General features: G+C 54.5%; 3 protein-coding genes across 4 annotated transcripts; all 3 read right to left on the reverse strand.

Annotated features, from left to right (window-relative positions):
• Positions 1-158: 158 nt before the first annotated feature.
• SNAPIN (SNAP associated protein) lies at positions 159-1,425 on the reverse strand. Its single transcript, XM_058042946.1, has 4 exons — positions 1,289-1,425; positions 723-769; positions 519-637; positions 159-414 (listed from the first exon to the last, which is right to left on the reverse strand). The coding sequence occupies exons 1-4, from the start codon at positions 1,393-1,395 to the stop codon at positions 325-327; spliced, it is 363 nt and encodes a 120-aa protein (XP_057898929.1). The 5' UTR covers positions 1,396-1,425; the 3' UTR covers positions 159-324.
• Positions 1,426-1,760: 335 nt separating this feature from the next.
• Positions 1,761-10,387, reverse strand: LOC131095067 (mothers against decapentaplegic homolog 4-like). Its single transcript, XM_058042655.1, has 12 exons — positions 10,180-10,387; positions 8,836-9,082; positions 8,297-8,471; positions 7,988-8,008; positions 6,796-6,954; positions 5,982-6,056; positions 5,798-5,905; positions 5,687-5,725; positions 5,424-5,607; positions 4,464-4,632; positions 3,169-3,307; positions 1,761-2,133 (listed from the first exon to the last, which is right to left on the reverse strand). The coding sequence occupies exons 2-12, from the start codon at positions 9,058-9,060 to the stop codon at positions 1,934-1,936; spliced, it is 1,494 nt and encodes a 497-aa protein (XP_057898638.1). The 5' UTR covers positions 9,061-9,082; positions 10,180-10,387; the 3' UTR covers positions 1,761-1,933.
• A 683-nt stretch (positions 10,388-11,070) lies between these two features.
• Positions 11,071-17,982, reverse strand: CHTOP (chromatin target of PRMT1). Of its 2 annotated transcripts, none has more exons than XM_058042895.1 (6): positions 17,860-17,982; positions 16,417-16,492; positions 14,319-14,469; positions 12,941-13,121; positions 12,175-12,312; positions 11,071-11,365 (listed from the first exon to the last, which is right to left on the reverse strand). In XM_058042895.1, the coding sequence occupies exons 2-6, from the start codon at positions 16,479-16,481 to the stop codon at positions 11,163-11,165; spliced, it is 738 nt and encodes a 245-aa protein (XP_057898878.1). In that variant the 5' UTR covers positions 16,482-16,492; positions 17,860-17,982; the 3' UTR covers positions 11,071-11,162. The 2 variants fall into 2 exon arrangements, with proteins under 2 accessions (XP_057898878.1, XP_057898876.1); XM_058042893.1 differs by having other exon boundaries at positions 12,941-13,124.
• Positions 17,983-19,245: the final 1,263 nt, after the last annotated feature.

Raw genomic sequence — 19,245 nt, forward strand, 5'->3', positions numbered from 1 at the left:
GCCCAGACCCCACCTGAGCCCCCCAAATTCCACCTGGGGGTGTCCAAATCCAACCTGGGGATAGCCAAATCCCACCTTGGAGGTTCCCAGCCCCCCCTGGCAGCACCTGTGTTGTCCCCAAGGCCCCTCAGGGACGTGGGATCAGCATCATCACAAACTCTCAGTCACTTTTATTCCAGCGCCCCCAAATGTGGGATCGCGGCTCGGAGCGTCCCAAATCCCTCATGTGCAGGTGATGGGGGGACAGCCCCTCAATTCCAGCAATTCCTGCTCCATCATCATGCCCTGTTGGTCACCTGGATGGTCACCTGGATGCTCATTTGGTCACTTGGCCTGGTAGGCCCCAGCCTCCAGCATTGCTCTCCTCCTCACCGTCTCCTTGGCCACGCTGTGGTTCAGCCTCCTCAGCCTCTCCTGGACAGGAAAAAAATATCACAAAAAATCACAAAATTCACAAAAATCATCTGTCAGCACCTTGGGGGGCTCTGAGACCCCCAGATTTCCTTGTCCCACCTCACCTGGGCGTTCTGGAGGATGTTGTTGACCAGCACCACGCGGCGCCGGGCGTTCAGCAGCTTCTTCACGTAGGGGTCGAGGTCCAGAGCCACCTTCTGGTCCTCATTGATGCGGCACAGCTCTGGGGAAGGGTCTGCGTGAGCCCCCCGCGCCCCCCTCAGGATGATGGGGGGACAGGGGGGACCCCCACGCAGGGTTGGGCTCACCTGTGGCCAGGCTGTCGATGTGCTCCCGCAGCTCCACCTGGCTCTCCCTGGGGATGGGGAAAATGGGGGTTTACACCCAAAATTCAGCCGTGTTCACCCATAAAAAGATGGGAGATGTGCGGCCAGCACCCCCCAGGCAACAACACCAAGAATTGCCCACCTCACGTTCCCCCAAATCCCCAAAATTCGCCCTCACGTACCTCCAAATCCCTTCAGTGCCAAAATTCACCCTCATGAACCCCCAAAGCCCTTCAGCCCCAAAACTTGCCCTCACGTACCCCAAAATCTCCAAAATTCGCTCTCATGTACTCCTACATCCCCAAAATTTGCCCTCACATACCATAAAATCCCTTCAGCACCAAAATTCACCCTCACGTACCCCTAAAGCTCCTCAGCCCCAAAACTCACCCTCACATACTCCTACATCCCCAAAATTCACCCTCACACACCCACAAATCCCTTCATCCCCACAGAACTGCCCTCCCCGGCTCTCCCTACCCCTCAGCCCTCCAGCCCGGCCCGCCCCGCTCCCGGCCGCTCTCCGCGGCCCCTCTCGGTGCCCGCACCTGACGCTGTGGACGTGTCGGTCGAGCTGTCGCACGGCGGGGCGCAGGAACTGCAGCAGCCCCTCAGCAAAGAGCTCCCGAGCACCGGGGCCGCTCCCCGCCGCCATCTTAACCCGCGGGGGCTGCCGGGAAACCGAGTCCGTAAGGAGGGGAAGGAGAGGCTGCTTCCGGTGTGCGCCGCGAGGGCTGCTGGGAAACCGAGTCAGCATGGAGGGGGCTGAGAGGCCGCTTCCGTTGCGTGCCGCGGGTGCTGCTGGGAAATGTAGTCCTAAAGGCACAGATGGAGGCGCATCTGGAGGCCCATCTGGCGGCACAACTGCGCTGCTGAGCGTCCGTCACAGGCCACAGATTCCAACCCCATCCATTAAATAATTAAATAACGGTTAAAATATCACGGTGTTGGTCCTTTTACTTCATTTTAAAATTATTTTTTTGGTTTATTTTCATACAAAAGTTCAAGCAGGAGGTGGAAATCAGCACTGAGGGCTGCACTACACCCAGACCACAAGCCTTGATCCAATTAATTAAATAACATTAAACCAACACATTTTTGGTCTTTTTTTTTTTTTTTTTGCCATTTTGCTTCGTTTTTTGGCCATTTCGCTTCGTTTTTTCCCCCCTTTTTTTTGGCATTCCTTGCAGGATTCAGGCGTGTGCGTCGGGCAGGGCGTGCAGGACGTGGTCCAGCAGCTGCAGGGCGCGGTGCAGGTGCACCTCGATCCAGCAGGGCGTGCAGGTGATGCTGGCGCGGGGGTAGTCGGGCCCCCAGCCCTTAACGAAGCTCAGCCTAACGAGGCAAAGGCGCCGCAGGTCGTCCACGCCGAGCCCCGCGGCCACCGACAGCCCTGGGGGGGGGGGGACACGGTCACAACGGGGGCTCGGCTTGTCCTGGGGGCTGGGACAGCCCTGGGGGGTCAGCACGGGGGTCCTGTCCCCCCTGTGGTCACTCACAGATGGTGTGGGGGGGTCACCATGGGGTCCTGCCCCCAACCGTGGTCACTCAGGGGTGGTGGGACAGCCCTGGGGGGGTCAGCATGGGGGTCCCAACCCGCCCTGGGGTCACTCATGGGGGTCCCAGCCCACCCTGGGGTCACTCATGGGGGTCCCAGCCCATCCTGGGGTCACTCATGGGGGTCCCAGCCCACCCTGGGGTCACTCATGGGTGGTCAGTGGGGTCAGCACGGGGGTCCCAGCCCACCCTGGGTGGTGGGACAGCCCTGGAAGGGTCAGCACAGGCACTGACCAGCACTGTGGTCACTCAGGGGGGGTCACCATGGGGTCCTGTCACCACTGTGGTCACTCAGGGGGGGTCGGCACAGGCACTGACACCCCCGTGGTCACTCAGGGGTGGTCACCATGGGGTCCTGTCACCACTGTGGTCACTTGGGGGGGGTCGGCACAGACACTGACCAGCACTGTGGTCACTCGGGGGGGTCAGCACAGGCACTGACCACCCTCGTGGTCACTCGGGGGGGTCAGCACAGGCACTGACCAGCACTGTGGTCACTCGGGGGGGTCACCATGGGGTCCTGTCACCACTGTGGTCACTCGGGGGAGTCAGCACAGGCACTGACACCCCCGTGGTCACTCAGGGGGAGTAAGCACAGGCACTGACACCCCTGTGGTCACTCGGGGGGGTCAGCACAGGCACTGACACCCCCGTGGTCACTCAGGGGGGGTCAGAACAGGCACTGACCACCCCCGTGGTCACTCAGGGGGGGTCAGCACAGGCACTGACACCCCCGTGGTCACTCGGGGGGGTCAGCACAGGCACTGACCACCCCCGTGGTCACTCAGGGGGGGTCAGAACAGGCACTGACCACCCCCGTGGTCACTCAGGGGGGGTCAGCACAGGCACTGACACCCCCGTGGTCACTCACCGATGGCCGGGGCGATGCCCCCCACGGAGCCAGCCCCGGGGATGGTCCCGGCCACCGCGGCCGCCTGGGCAGTGGCCGCAGCCTGGGCCGTGGCCGCCTGCTGCTGCATCTGCCGGTGGCACTGCCGCAGGTCGAACACCTGCGGAGGGCACAGCTCTAGCAAAAATCCTTTCCTTAAGAGTTTTCTTTTTAAGATTTTTTTTCTCCTGAGAAGCTGAGAAACCTCATAAAGAAAATGTAAATGAGAATTATCTGCTGCTGTAAAATGCAACAAGTAGATCTGTGATTGGTCTACTGCTAGAAAATGCAATTAATTATCTACTGTTATAAAATGCAACAAGTAGATCTCTGATTGGTTGCATGGAATTATTTCTAATTAATTATTCTAATTATTTATAATTAATCTGTCTGGACTGTCTCAGTCAATCACAAACCTTTATCATAATTCCTTTTCTATTCTTAACTAACCTCCTTTCTTCTATTTTTTCATAGAATTTTAATATAATATATATATGTATAAAAATAAATAATTTATATATTTATCAAATATATATTTATTTATCCATAAATAAATATATATTTGATATAATGTATAAATAAATATATAAATTATATTACACATATTATTATATTATTATATACTATTATATATTATATTAATATATATCATTACATACTATATATATTATATATATTATAGATATTGTTATATATTATATATTACATTATATATATTATATATTTTATTATATATTTTATACATTTATATAATAAATTACATTATTATATGTTATTTTATATTTATTATATATTAATATAATAATTATACTACTATATAGTAGATATATATTTGATACAATATATAAATAAATGTATAATATATACTATATTATGTATATAATATATTATAAATTTATCTATCAAATACATATTTATTTATAAAAAATTATGTTTTAGAAGGTTTGCTTTATAAATAAATAAAAATACAAAAATATTAATAATAAAGAAAAATAAATAAATAAAAATAAATAAATAAAAATAATTATAAATATTAAAATAAATAAAAATAAAAATTTATTTATTTATAAATCAAACCTTCTAAAACACCAAACCAACCTTCCCATCTCTTCCCTCATCCTCAAACCCCTGCAAACACCAACCTCCACCACACGGGGGCACCCCTGAGCAGGGCACCTTTAGGGTCGGGGGCGTCCCTCCATCCCTGGGGCGCTTCCACCGCCCAGAGCCCCCCAAAACCCAAACCCAGTTCCCCCCCAGCCCCTCGGGGAGCCCACCTTGACGTGCGCTCCGGGGTACACCTTGTGCACGGCGTCGCCGGGGGCCCTGCCCGCCTCCCTGTCCAGGTAGAAGCTCTGCACGAACACGGCGTGCTCGCTGCGGCAGCGCATCCACACATCGCCCTCTCCCCGGCGCTCCAGCTGCACGCCCCTGCCGATGTGCAGCCTGGGGAGAGCGTCAGTACGGACCCCTGAGCACCCCCAGGACCCCCGAGCCCCCCCAGGACCCCCCAATTCCCTGTTCCACCTGCCCAGCCCTCTCCCCGGCGCTCCAGCTGCACGCCCCTGCCGATGTGCAGCCTGGGGAGAGCGTCAGTACGGACCCCCAAGACCCCCGAGCCCCCCAGGTCCTGTCCCACCTGCCCCAGGCCCCAGGTTCTCCCTGTTTTGCCCTGATTATCCCACGTTTTTCCCTCATATTCCTCCCTCCCGCCCCGATTACCCGCTGCTATCCCCACGCCGTTCTGCCCTAATTATCCCTTCTGGATCCCTCTTTTCCTCATCACCCCATTTTCCCCCTTTCTCCTGATTTTTCCCCTTTTTCCTCCTTCTGCCCTAACTATCCCCCATTTCCCCCATTTCCCCCTTTATCCCCCAACCCTCCCCTTTTTGCCCCCCATCCTTCACCCCCCCTGCCCCATTCCCAGATCTGATTCCCCGCATTACTCCCAACCCTCTCCAATGCCCCCCGTGCCCTCTGTGCCCCCTTTAACCCTCCAGTGCCACCCCATGCCCCCTGACCCACCATGCCCACCATGCCCTTCATACCCCCCTGTGCCCCCCATGCCCCCATTGCCCCCATCCCCTCCATGCCCCTCTCACCCCCCATGCCCCCTTCCCCCTTATGCCCCTCTGCGCTCCCCATGCCCCCCGTGCCTCCTCACCCACCACGTCCCCCATTTCCCCATCACCCCCATGACCCCGTGCCCCCCATTACCCCGTGCCCCCCATGCCCACCGTGCCCTCTCGCTGGCGGCGCAGCGCTGCACGTTGGAGAGCTGCCCCAGGCAGAAGCGGGCGCCCCCCGAGGGATCCACGTATCCATCCACGACCACCGAGGGGCAGCTCGAGGGCACCTTGAAGATCTCCCCCACCTGCACGTCCTGCTCGAAGTAGGCGATGGAGCACCAGAACTCCGGGCCTGGAACGGGGGGATAAAATGGGGGTTTTTGGGGGGGTCACGGCACCCATGGGTGCTGAAATGGGCGGGGGGCACTCACCAGGGTGGGTGGACACGGGGGGCTGCAGCATGGGGGGCCCTGGGTGGGTAGAGAGGGGTCAGCACATTGAGGATCCCCCCCAAAGTGTCACCCAGTGCCCCCCAAACCTACAGCAGTGCTGCGGGTGGCTCTGGCTGCCGGGATGGTGGTGGGGAGGGGGCTGCGGCCCCCCCAGAGTCGGGGTGTAGATGGTGGCAGGGCTCCAGCTCAGCGGGGAACCTGCAGGGGACATGGGGGGACATGAGGAGGGTCCCCCCAAAGGGCCTGGGGGGCAGTGGGGCACCCCCATACTCACCGTGCTGGGGGGGTTTGGGGTACCCATTCTGTGCTGGGGGGCCCTCGGGGTGGGCCTGGGGGTCCTGGGGGGTCGCTGTTGGGGGGAAGATGTTGATTTTATGGTTTAGAAGGTTTGATTTATTATTTTTTCTCGAAATATATTTTTATACATTTATACATTTTTAATATATTTATACATATTTATATATATTTAGATATTAATATATTTATATATTTAAATATAGTTTTATATATATTTATATAAATTTAAATATGTATATATTATATATTTATAAATATATTTTTATATTTTATATATAATTTATAATTTTATATATTTATATATTTCAATACATTTATATATATTTATATATATATTTTATATTTTTATATTTATATGTATACTTAAATATTTTAACATATATTTAATATATTTTTATATATTTATATATTTACATATATTTATAATGTTATATATTTATATATATTTTATATATTATACATATTTTTCTATTTATATATTTTAATACATTTATATATATTTTATATTTTTACATTTATGTGTATATTTATATGTTTTAACATATTGTGTATATTTTTATGTATTTATATATATTTATATACTTATATATTTTATACATATTTTTATATTTATATCTATTTATATCCATATATATCCATATATATTTATATATATTTATATATATAAATATATATTTATATATATTTACATATATTTACATATATTTATATATATTTATATATTGTGGAGTGGGGGGCTCAGTGTGACACCCCAAACCCCCTTAGTGCAGGGATCATTGTGGGGGTCTCACCTTGGGGCAGCTCCAGGCAGCTCCGGGGGGGCACTCGGGGGGGCTCAGGGGGCAGCGCTCGGTGGGGGCACCCGGGGGTCTCCCCCCCCAGCTCCGGCAGCTCCATCTGCACCACACACTCATGGACACGCTCCTCCTTCACCGGGCACGGGGGGGACACTGGGGACACACACGGAGACCGTGGGGGGACACGGGGACACACACCGGGCATGGGGGGGGACACTGGGGACACACACTGGAGACCATGGGGGGACACTGGGGACACACACTGGGCACGGGGGGGACACGGGGACACACACCGGGCACGGGGGGGACACTGGGGACACACACCGGGCACCATGGGGGGACACGGGGGACACACACCGGGTACGGGGGGGACACGGGGGACACACACCGGAGACCATGGGGGGACGGGGACACACACCGGGCATGGGGGGGGACACTGGGGACACACACTGGGCATGGGGGGGGACACTGGGGACACACACTGGAGACCATGGGGGGACACTGGGGACACACACTGGGCACGGGGGGGACACGGGGGACACACACCGGAGACCGTGCGGGGACACGGGGACACACACTGGGCACGGGGGGGACACGGGGACACACACCGGACACCATGGGGGGACACTGGGGACACACACCGGGCACGGCGGGGACACTGGGGACACACACCAGAGACCGTGAGGGGACACTGGGGACACACACCGGAGACCATGGGGGGACACTGGGGACACACACGGAGACCGTGGGGGGACACGGGGGACACACACCGGGCATGGGGGGGACACTGGGGACACACACCGGAGACCATGGGGGGACACGGGGGACACACACCGGGCATGGGGGGGACACGGGGACACACACCGGAGACCATGGGGGGACACTGGGGACACACACTGGACACCGTGAGGGGACACTGGGGACACACACGGAGACCGTGGGGGGACACTGGGGACACACACTGGGCACGGGGGGGACACTGGGGACACACACCGGGCACGGGGGGGACACTGGGGACACACACTGGAGACCATGGGGGGACACTGGGGACACACACTGGGTACGGGGGGGACACTGGGGACACACACCGGGCATGGGGGGGACACGGGGGACACACACCGGAGACCGTGAGGGGACACGGGGACCCGCGGCAGGGGGCTCGGGGGGCTCCGGGCCGGGGTCTCACCTGTGCGCGGGATGCTCAGACCTGCGGGACAGGGTTGGGGTGGGGGGTTTAGGGTTAGGATTAGGGGTGCCGTGACCCCCGCTTGGTGACCGGGATCCCGCTTTAGGGGTTCAGGGGGGTCCCGGTGTTGGGGCTTTGGGGGGTCCCGGTGTTGGGGCTGGGGGAATCTCGATGTGGGGCATTGGGGGATCCCGGTTTGGGGGTTTGGGGAATTAGGGATTCAGGATTAGGATTAGCGGTGCTGTGACCCCCCCCTTGGTGACCTCCCCACCCTTGGGGACCCCTCCCCATTTCGGGGGTCCCGCTCACCGCCGCCGGGGGTCCCCACGCGCTCGTAGTGGTAGGGGTTGACGCAGACGCTGTCGCACTTGAGGTCGAAGGCGAACTGGCAGAAGCGGGCGGGTTTGAGCTCGTTCTTGTGCAGGTCGGGCCAGCGCCAGAGCCGCGCGTAGATGACGTGAGGGAAACCCTTCCTGCCGGCCACCTGTGGGGAGGGGGACACGGAGGGGAGGGAGGGAGGGAGGGGTGGGACCCCTACCCGGGGTGACAATATCGAGATATCCCTGGGTGACAATACTGGGATCCCCCCGGGGTGACAATACTGGGATGCCCCCAGGGTGACAACATCGGGGGGGACAACAGCGAGATACCCCTGGGGAGGATCTGGGAGGTTTGCGACCCCCCAAACCGGGAACCCCCTGGAGTGATGGGGTGACAACACCGGGGTCCCCAGGGGGCTCAGCCCCCATCCCAGGGGGGTTACCCCCATTCCAGGGGTCCCCCCCATCCCGGGGGTCCCCAAGGGGGTGTCAGCCCCACCGAGCCCCCCTCCCGGGTTCCTGGTGTACCTGGAGCCGCCCGTCCAGCGTTCTCTGCACGGTGACACACTGGCCGGGCTGGGCCCCTCCGGAGGTGACAGCGGCCACCAGCGCGTCCAGCTCGTCCCTCTTCTCCTTGAGCTTCCTCAGCAGGCTCTGGATGGCGCGGCGGGCGAAGGCCTCGCTGTCCCCTCCCTGCCGGTGGCACAGCAGGCTGTGCACGATGCCGGGGCCGCTGTCGCTGCCCAGGGACATGGCGTGTCCCCAGAGGGTCACCCTGCCGCAGGGGACACCGAGCTGCTGGCACCGGTGACAAAGCCATGTCACCCCAAGCCTGGTTGGTGGCACCACCTGAGTGCCAGAGTTTGTCCCCAGAGGGTCACCCTGCTGCAGGGGACACCGAGGGATAGTGGCACTCTCAGGTGACACAGCCATGTCACCCAAAGCCTGCGTTCTGTGCTCCCCGAGTGCCAGTTTGTCCCCAGAGGGTCACCCTGCTGCAGGGGACACTGAGCTGCTGGCACCGGCCACAAAGCCGTGTCGCCCAAAGCCTGCACTCTGTGCTCCCTCCGTGCCAGAGTTTGTCCCCAGCTTGGGCTGAGGTGACCCAGCACAGTTCACAGGTACACTCGGGGTGTCCCCAGGCAGAGCTGGGTGCTGGCATCAGGCTCGGGGACAGCGCCGTCCCCAGGCTGGCACGGAACAGCCGGGATGGAGCCGCTCCCGCAGCCGCCGCCGAGCCCAGACTAAACAGAGCCCGGCCTGGCGCCGCTCCTTAACCCCGTCTGTCTCTCTCGGCTTCTCCCTTTCCTGCCACAGCCTGGAAAATCCTCGGGATGGCGGCAGACACAACAATCGCCGCTCTCTGCTCCTTATCCGAGCCTGAGTGTCCTGCCAGCACCCCCAGTATGTCCCCAAATGCCACTTCGCTATGGGGACACTTCCAGGGATGCTGAGGGGGGTGAGACCCTCAGACCCCCGCCAGGCTCTGCGGTTCATCCCATCCCTGCTCCCTGCCTCGTGTTTTGGGGTTAAAAGCAGTGGGAGAGGGGATTTGGGGTCCTGCTCTCCCTCCCTGCATCCCAAGGCTGCTCCAGGGAAGGCAGGAAGGGTCGGAGCCCGGGTTTGGGGCAAGCTGGGCTCAGTGGGGCCAGACCCAGCGCCGTTCTCACCCCACATCGCCCTGCCAGAACCCCGGACTGATCCCAGTCCCAAAACTCGTCCTGGGGATGTTCCTGGGACACCACGGGAAGGTGACAGGGACGGCACAGGGGTTCTAAGGGGTGACACGCTTCAAGGAGGGGGTGACACGCTTTAAGAAGGGGACAGAGCAGGGACCTTTAGGGGACCGAAAGTGGCTCGGGATGGACTCACCTGCACCGGACCCTGCTGCCGTCACTCGCGGCCCGGCTCCTGCCGCATCTCCTCCGGCTCACGGTGGTGCTGCCGTGACTGCAGATCCCTGATTGTCCCTCAGCCCCTGCTTTTCCCTCAGCCTCCTGGCCTTCTCTGAGTCCCTGCCTTTCCCTCAGGCTCCTGTCCTTCCCTGAGCTCCTTGCTCTTCTCTCAGCCCTTTCCCTCAGTCCTCTGCCTTTTCCTCAGCCCCTCACCTTCCCCTCAGCCCCCTGCCCTTTTCTCCCACCCTCAGCCATTTCCCTCAGACCTTTCCCTCAGCTCTGTGCCCTTCCCTCCTGCCCTCAGCCTCCTCCTTCTCCTGTCAGCCCTTTCCCTCAGCCTCCCTCGCCTTCTCTAAGCCCTCTCCTCCGGCTCCCAGCTTTCTCCTCCTCCTCTCCCCGTCCCGTTCCCGCTCCCTCGGCCCTTTCCCAACTCCGGCCCCACAATAACAAAAGGAGCGGCCGGAGCGCGTGAGGCGCCGCCGCGTCCCAGCCAATGGCAGCGCTCGTGACAGCCGGGCCGGGCCCCGCCAGCCAATGGCGGCCGAGCTTTCATTGCGCCAGCCTCCAGACGGGTCCCGCCCCCGGCGCCGCCGGGCCCGGCTCCCACTGGGAGCGCCGCGGGTCCCGGCCCCGGTTATACCCCGCTTATCCCGCGGGTCTGCCCCCGGTTATACCGCAGGTATCCATCCCAAACCACAACAACTCATCCCAAAACCCAAGAAATTTGTCCCAAAACCCAACAACTCATCCCAAAACCCATCCACGGAGCTCCACAGCCACAGGTGCACCCCTGGCGCTGCCACCACCAGACTGTGCACATCCACCCCATCCCCAGTGCAAAACCACCAAAAAAGACCCCAGGGAAAAGAACAATCCAAAAAAAGTTTAATATAACAGAGAGTATCAAAACATCCAAGAACACACTAAGTCTGATTTCCCCTTGGGGTTGATCCCGGCGCCTCAGTCGGCGGCCTCGGGGTCCGTCTGTGCCATGTACGCGTCCAGCTCGGCGTCCAGGTGTCCCTTGGTCTTGGACATGTAGGCGTCCAGCTGGTTGTCCAGCTGCTCCTTGGTGAGGGCGGGCCGTGCCGAGCCTCTCCCGCGGCCCCGGCCTCTGCCGCGCCCGCCGAAGCCGCCCCGGCCGCGCCCCGCCATGCCGCGCCCTGCGGGGTGGGAACGGGACGTGTCCTGGGATTTCCTACTCCATCACAGCCTGCATCCCTCCATCCCAGATCTCCCACCCCTCATTTCGTCCATCCCGGGATTTCCCACCCCTCATTCCTGAGATTTCCCACATTTCCCACCCTGTCACTGCCTCCATCCCAGGATTTCCCACCCCTCCATCCTGAGACTTCACACCCCTCATTCATGAGATTTCACATTCCTCATTCATGGTATTTCACACCCCCTCATTCATGGGATTTCACATCTCTCCATCCCAGGATTTCCCACCCCTAACTTCGTCCATTTTGGGATTTCTCACCCCCACCTGGTCACTGCCTCCATCCCAGGATTTCCCACTCCATCGTTGTCTGCATCCTGGGATTTCACACCCCTCCGTCCTGGGATTTCCCACTTTATCACTGTCTGCATCCTGGGATTTCCCACCCCTCACTGCCTCAATCCCATCACTGTCTCTATCCCATGATTTCCCACTACATCACTGTCTGAATCCCAGGATTTCCCACCCCTTTCAGCCCCTTGGTGATTCCCAAAGAGCTATTTGACTCATGGCTACAACTCCCAGCTCCTTCTCACCACTCAAGTCAGGAGCTTCCTAAGAATTCCTAATCCCAGCCTAACACCAACATCTGCCTCTTGGCTTTCCCATCCCACCCTGCTGATAAAACCACCACGTGTCGGATAAAAGCTTTGAATTCCAGGCTGGGAAACTCTTGGTGCTGCAGGCCTCCAGCCTCATAGCAGGATCTGGATTAACCCCGGATTAACCCCTGCCACTGCGGGCACTGACCTCTGCCGCCGATGCCGCCCCGGCCCATGGCGCCCCGGCCCAGGCCGCCTCTGCCCGGGCCCCCGCGGCCCCTGATGCCGCCTCTGCGCAGACCCATCCTGGGGGCAATCCCTCTGCCGCCACGCAGCAGGCCTTGACCTTGGGTGGGAAAAGCAGAAAAATGGCTGTTGAGGTGGGGTTCCATGGGAAATCTCATCCTCCCTGGTATTTCCCTCCCGGGTGTCAGTCATCCCTCCTTTCCCCATCCTGAGCCCTGCTGAGTGCTGTCGGTCAGTCCTGGAATTCCAGGAGGGACATTGGGACATCGAGGTGTCCTTTGTCCCTTGAAACCTCCCCTCCTGTACCCTACCCCTCCTCCTCTTCCCCCAGCAACCACACGGTCAGGGAGTTCTGTTGGAGCTGTTGTAGATTCAGAATAAAACTCTGCATTAAAACCCTCCATCAGAACCGACTCCTTTCCTTCACCATCACCTTAAAACTCCTCCATCAGAGGGAAACCTAAAGAACCTTCCATGGGAGGAACACCAGAGGCACCAGAGCCCCGAAATGTCTGGAGTTGTCTCCATGCACCCAACTGCAACCTCCAGCTGGCCAAAAAGCGTTTTTCGGGTGATCCAGCCAGCCAAAAGTGTCTTTGGGGTCAAACAAACCCCACAGTTACCCCCATTTGGTTCAGCCCAACCAAGGCACTATCAGCACCACCAATAGACCCAATTTCACCCACGGGAACGGCCCGTGAGGGGACGGGACACGGCAGGGCACTGACCTCGGAGCGCCACCCCTCCTCGGATGATGGCCCGGGCCCCGCGGCCCCGCAGGGCCCCCCGGGGCAGCCCCCGCTGGCCCAGGGCCAGCCCCCGTTGGCCCAGGGCTCCCCGGGCCAGGGTCCCCGCCGGCCGGCCCAGCCGCGCCTGGATGTTGCTCTTGCCGAGGCGTTGCTTCAAGCTCTTCTGGAAGAGAAGATTTGGGGGGGACAGGAGTCATGCAGCCATCTGGGAGCGGGCACACCGCAGGGCTCCACCACAGGAAGGGTAAAGAGGGAGGGAGGGAGGGGTTTTAGGGGATGTTGTTGCCATGGGATTGTGAGGTCAAGCAGCTCCCGGAGGCCGGGATGAGCCTTTGGTCTGGAAAAATAGAGAGGAGACATCAACAGGCAGCACCCAACAGCCCCACTGAGAAACAGGGAGTGAAAATGTGTCACTGATCTGAGGGACAACCCACTGAGAAACAGGGAGTGACAACCAGGGAATGAAAACTGTCACTGATCTGAGGGAGAAACCCACTGACAACCAGGGAATGAAAACTGTCACTGATCTGAGGGACAACCCCACTGATAACCAGGGAGTGACAACTGTCACTGATCTGAGGGAAAAAGTGGAAATTTTGTGCCAGTCCCTCCCAAGTATTTCATTTTTAGGATTATGAAATGATCTGAGTTGGGAGAGATCCATGAGGATCATCCAGGTCAACTCCTGTCCCCGCAGACACCCCAAAACCTCAGCCTGGGCATCCATGGGAGCATCTCCTGGAGCTCTGGCAGCATTGGGAATGTGCCCATTGCCAGGGGAGGCCCGGCACCCTCAGAGGGCCCTAAAATCCATCCTAAACCTCCCCTGGCAGTTTCATCACATTTCCTGAGAAGCCTGGGCACTGTGGAGGAAAACCTTTGCCTAAAATCCATCCTAAACGTTCCCTGGCACAGCTCCAGCCATTCCCAGGATCCTGTCCCTGTCCCAGGGAGCAGAGACTGGAGCTGCAGACCCCTGAGTCTCCTGGACACACCCTCAGCCATTCCTCCAGATCCTTCTCCATCCTCTGGACACTTTCCAACATACATTTTTCAAAGAATTCCCAAAGTTTCCCGGCTGGAAAAGACCCCCACCTTGTGCTCAGCCCAGATACCACATCCAGGCTTTCCCTGGACACCTTCACTCCAAAATTCCCCGGGCAACCCCTGACCACCCTTCCCAGACAACTCCTCCTCGTGTGTCCCATCCCACCCTCCTATCAGGGATTTATGGAGAACCAGATCCCCCCTGAGCTCCCCACACTCACCCTCCATCCCCTTCCCTTCTCTGGCCATTTCCTCTTTCCGGAGCTGTTTTTTCCACATCCTGCAAGGCTCAAATCTGCTTTCCCCTCACCTGTTTGAGCTTCAGAGCAGCCTGCACAGACGGCCTGTTCTCCATCTGCTGGGCCAAACGTCTGTTTCGAGCGCTGGCCAGCTGCTGCTGCTGCATGGTGGCCCGGATATTCACCGGCATCGGCTGTTTGTTCTTCAGCATGTTAGTGAAGCTTCAAGGTCGAATAAAATGGGGTTTAATTAAAGCTTAAATAAACAATTATCGCCATTTCACGGTGCTCGAGTGGGGCTCCAGCTCCCATCAACATTTTAATGCAAAGAGTGGCACTTTATGGGATTATGGATCCCTCGCTGGAGAGGCAGGAATGAGGTTTTGGAAGTTTTCAGTGGGAATGAGAAAGCTGGAGGTTAGAGATGGTAGAAGGGGTGACGATCAGCAAAAAGCGGGGATGGTCGTGACAGAGAGGGGAGAAACAGGACAGAAAAAGCAAAATGAAGCCCCCCAAAATCTGGGAAAAGTGTCAAAATTCCAGGCTAGGAGGGAGGTTGGGAAGACACCAGCATAAGGCTGGATGGGATCATGTTAAAGCTTTTTCCAACCATGATTGTACAAAATTCCACCACCCAGAATCTCCTGAATTCTACCCAACTGCTCTACTGAAATGAGGCCACTTGGGAATTTTTATGAGAAATTTAATTTCTCCATTGAAGAGAGGTGGTAAATAAAGATTCTGAGCTCCAGCAGCTTCCTGGGAGCTGGTGAGCAAAATCCATCCCATAAAAATGAAATTTAATCCCTAAAAATGAAATTTAATCCCTAAAAATGAAATCCACTACTGAAAAGGAAATTTACCCCCTAAAAATGGAATTTAGCCCCCAATAATGAAATTCACCCCATAAAAAGGAAATCTACCAGCTAAAAATTAAATCCACCCCACAAAAAGAAAATTTACCTCCTAAAAATGAAATTCATGCCCTAAAAAGGAAATTCACCCCTTAAAAAGGGAATTCACTCCCTAAAAATGAAATTTAACCCCCCAAAAATGAAATCCACTCCATAAAAATGAAATTCATCCCTAAAAAGGAAATTTACTGCCTAAAAATGAAATCCACCTCCTAGAAATGAAATTTACTGCCTAAAAATGAAATCCACCTCCTAAAAATGAAATTCACCCCCTAAAGATGAAATTTACCTCCTAAAAATGAAATTCACCCCCTAAAAACAAAATTCACCTCCTAAAAATGAAATTTACCCCCTAAAAAGGAAATTCACCTCTTAAAAAAGGAAATTCACCCCTTAAAAATGGAAATTCACCCCTTAAAAATGGAAATTCACCCTCTAAAAATAAAATCCACCTCCTAAAAATAAAACTTACTGTCTAAAAACAAAATTTACCTCCTAAAAATGAAATCCATCCCATAAAAAGGAAATTCACCTCCTAAAAATGGAATTCACCCCCTAAAAACGAAATCCACCTCCTAGAAATGAAATTTACTGCCTAGGAATGAGATCTACCCCTTATAAACAAGGAGTCTGGGCTGACAGTGAGGGAAGGAGCCAGCAGGGTGTCCCTGACCTCAGGTGCTGCCCCATCCCAGCGTGTCGGCGGGACAGACAGACACCCGTTAGTGATCAGGGAGGAGCCAGACGTGGACAAGCCCAGCGGGATGAGCCGCGGGGAGAGCTCGAGGACAGCGAGAGATGGAGGTGAAGCCAAAGCTGGTGCCTCTTACAAGGCCCAGAAGGGCCTTCGGGCCGGTTCCGAGGCCGCCGCCGGCCTCTTACAGAGCCCACCCGGGCGGGCGGGACCCTCGGGCGCGGCAGCAGGGCCAAAATACCAATGTCAAAACATGTGGGAGAGACAGGGAGGGTGTGAGGTTGGTCTCTGCTCTTACAACGCATCCCACCGGATTTACGACAACTAAAAGCACGGAGAAATCCCCTCCGGAATTTTGTTTTTTGGCCCTTTTAACCTTGGGTAAGGCGGGCGTGGAAGGCACCACCCGCTCGCTGGATGAGGTTAAAAGAGGGCGGAAAAACCACGGCGGGTTTTTTGGATTTTTTTTTTTTGGATAGTGAGAATTAAGTAAAAAAAAAAAAAAAAAAAAATATATATATATGATTTCTTAGGAGGTGAAGGTGCCGTTGGCTTCCTCACCGCTCGTTCAGAGACATCTTGGTGGTGCTCTTTAGCACGACCTTCGGTGCTGACTGTGCAGCCATCTTCAGAGAATCTGCAAAAATAAAAATTTAGACATTTAGCACACATTTATAACTCTATCCCCTCTGTTCTGCCTCCAAGAGTGAAGGAAATCAAGATTACCGCAGGTTATGTGTAATATATTCATCTATTTTCAGTGATTTTTATCCCTCTGTTTTTCAGTTCTGATTCTGTGATTTTGAATGTTTTTTACTCCTCTCTTAGTTTTAACAAATCTTGTTTAAATAAACCCTGATTTCTCCCTTACCAAAAATTGATATTTTTACAGTGAATGCTTCAGCAATAGTAGGAGGAATAATATAAAAATCCAGCAGCAAGATGGAAACCAAATGGCATCTTCAGAGCAAAGATGCAAACCAGAACCCAAGACATCAAATTAATACAATTCTTACATATTTACATAATCAAACGTTAAAAAAACCTCTGTTCTGTGTGGAGAAGACTAAGAGTGAGACAAGCTATAACTATTATATTTGTGTATTTTTAGTGTTCTCTAAGCCTCTACCAGGTTTAATAAATATGGCAGTTATTTTAATTTACCGTAAGTAAATATTTATCTTTTTACAGCGAATATCTTATCAGTTTTTTGAGTAATAACACAAAAATCCAGCTGTAAATAAATAGCACCCAAATGCCTTTAGCACAGTGACACCTCCACATTTCCCATATTCTTAGCATGACCAAGGTGCAAACCCCAATTTTAAGGGCACAGGGAATAAAATTGGGAATAAAAATCCAAGGTGATGCTACAAAAGCATCATCGTATCCTTTAAAACACCGAGGATTAAATCCCCTCAGGGCAGGGATTTAAATCCCCCCCCAGTGCTGGATGCTACAGAAACACGCTGGGTTCCAATCTCCGAGCTCTGCAGATCGATTTATTAATTTAATTTATAATTAGCAGCAAATTTAACGGGTGGATGACGACCGGGATGCGCTCACTCTATAATACCCTCAAAAAACCGCTTTATTGAGAGGATTTACACCTGGAAATTGCGACAACAGAAAGCCTTATTGCTGTTTTAAATTATTTTAATAATTTGATTTTAATACACAGCAGCTTTTTCAATTTAAAGTGGTTTTTAAAGCGTTTTTCTTCCTGAGGGGAAAAATAATCAGCTAGGCCCCCTCAGGCCCGGCTCTAGAACCCGATAAAGGGGAAAAGCCCCGACCCTGAGGGGGCCATGAGGGGGATCGTGAGGGGATCATGAGGGGGATCGTGAGGGGACCAGGAGGGGACCGTGAGGGGATCATGAGGGGGATCGTGAGGGGACCGTGAGGGGATCATGAGAGGGATCATGAAGGGACCGTGAGGGGACCCCACGGGCCCTCAGGGACCCCCCGGGCCCTCAGGGACACCCCGGCTCTGCGCTCACTCACCGAAGCACACGGTCGCCAGGTCTCCGGTGGCTCCGGCGGGCGAGCGGGTGATTGCGGGGCCGGTGTGGGGCCGGCGCGGGGCCGGGGCCGGGGCTGGCGCTGAGCTCCGCCCGCTCCCGCCGCCGCCGCCGCCGCTTCTCCCTCAGCTGCCCGCGACAAAATGGCGCCCGCGCCGCTCCCGCCCCCGCCGAAATGGCGGCCGCGCTCCCGGCCACGCCCCCTGCAGCGCGAGCCCCGCCCTTGATGGGCAGTGATTGGTGGAGCCGTGGAGGGGGCGGGGAAAGAGGAGGGGCGGAGGGGGAGGCGGGAACGGTCTGGCGGGAATTCTGGGTGGAGTTCTGGTGACGTCATAGGGAGCGTTGTCGTCATGAAACCGTCATGGAATCGTCATGGAATCACCAGGGAATCGTCATGGAATTGTCGAGGAATTGCCATGGAATTGTCATGGAACCGTCATGGAATTGTCATGGGATTGGCATGGAACCGTCATGGAACCATGCTGTGAAAAATGCGTATTTTATGATTGGCTTTTGGCAAATATAGAAATGAATATTATATGTGTTATGTCAGAAAGTGATGCTGTATTCATTCTCTTAAGTAGTGTGTTAAATACAGTTTTAGGTTATAACATTATGTTAAAATAGAAACTGTGCTGTGTAAGATTCTTTTTTTAAAGAAAGGACTCACAGTGAGATAGCAGCCACAGGACACCTGAATCTTTCAGAGAAAAAGAATTTATTGCTCCATTATCAGGAGAAATGAACTTCTTCCTGTCTCACTTGGGCAGGAGGACGCTGTTAGGGTTATGAGGAAGAAGCTAACACTGCCCAGAGAGAATCCTGTATTTGAATGGAATTTATGCATTATGTATGACACATATGAATATTCAACAGGCTGTTGCTTTTAAGGGTTAATCCTCTGTTAATGTGGGACCTTTTTTGGGTTTATTTTGCCCAGAAAAGGAACTTGGACCATCTGTACTTTCTTGTATTTTTATTGTCTCGTATTGTCCTAAATCCAAATTGTTTGGATTTTTATTACTGTAATTATATTGCTATTTTTATATCTTGATCCCGAACCGGGATGGCGGGCGGGCGATGGCGCTGGCGGCCCTGTTGGAGCCCTTGGCCACCGTCCCGTCCCATCCTGTCCCATCCCATTCCCGGGAGATCCCAACCGGTTCCTCCGGCCCCGCGGGTGCCTCCGGAGCCGCCCGTGGCGAGTCCCGGCCTGTCCCGTCCTCCCCCGTTCCCAAATCCCGGTGATCCCGGTGTGCCACAGCCCGGCGGGGTCACCCTGCCCTGGGGAGGGTCACAGTGGGGAATCCCGGGGTGGATCCTGGGGTGGATTCCAGAAGGGATCCCAGGGTGGATCTTGGGATGGATC

This window comes from Melospiza georgiana, chromosome 33 (genome assembly GCF_028018845.1).
Source record: "Melospiza georgiana isolate bMelGeo1 chromosome 33, bMelGeo1.pri, whole genome shotgun sequence".
NCBI classification, from domain to species: Eukaryota; Metazoa; Chordata; class Aves; order Passeriformes; family Passerellidae; genus Melospiza; species Melospiza georgiana.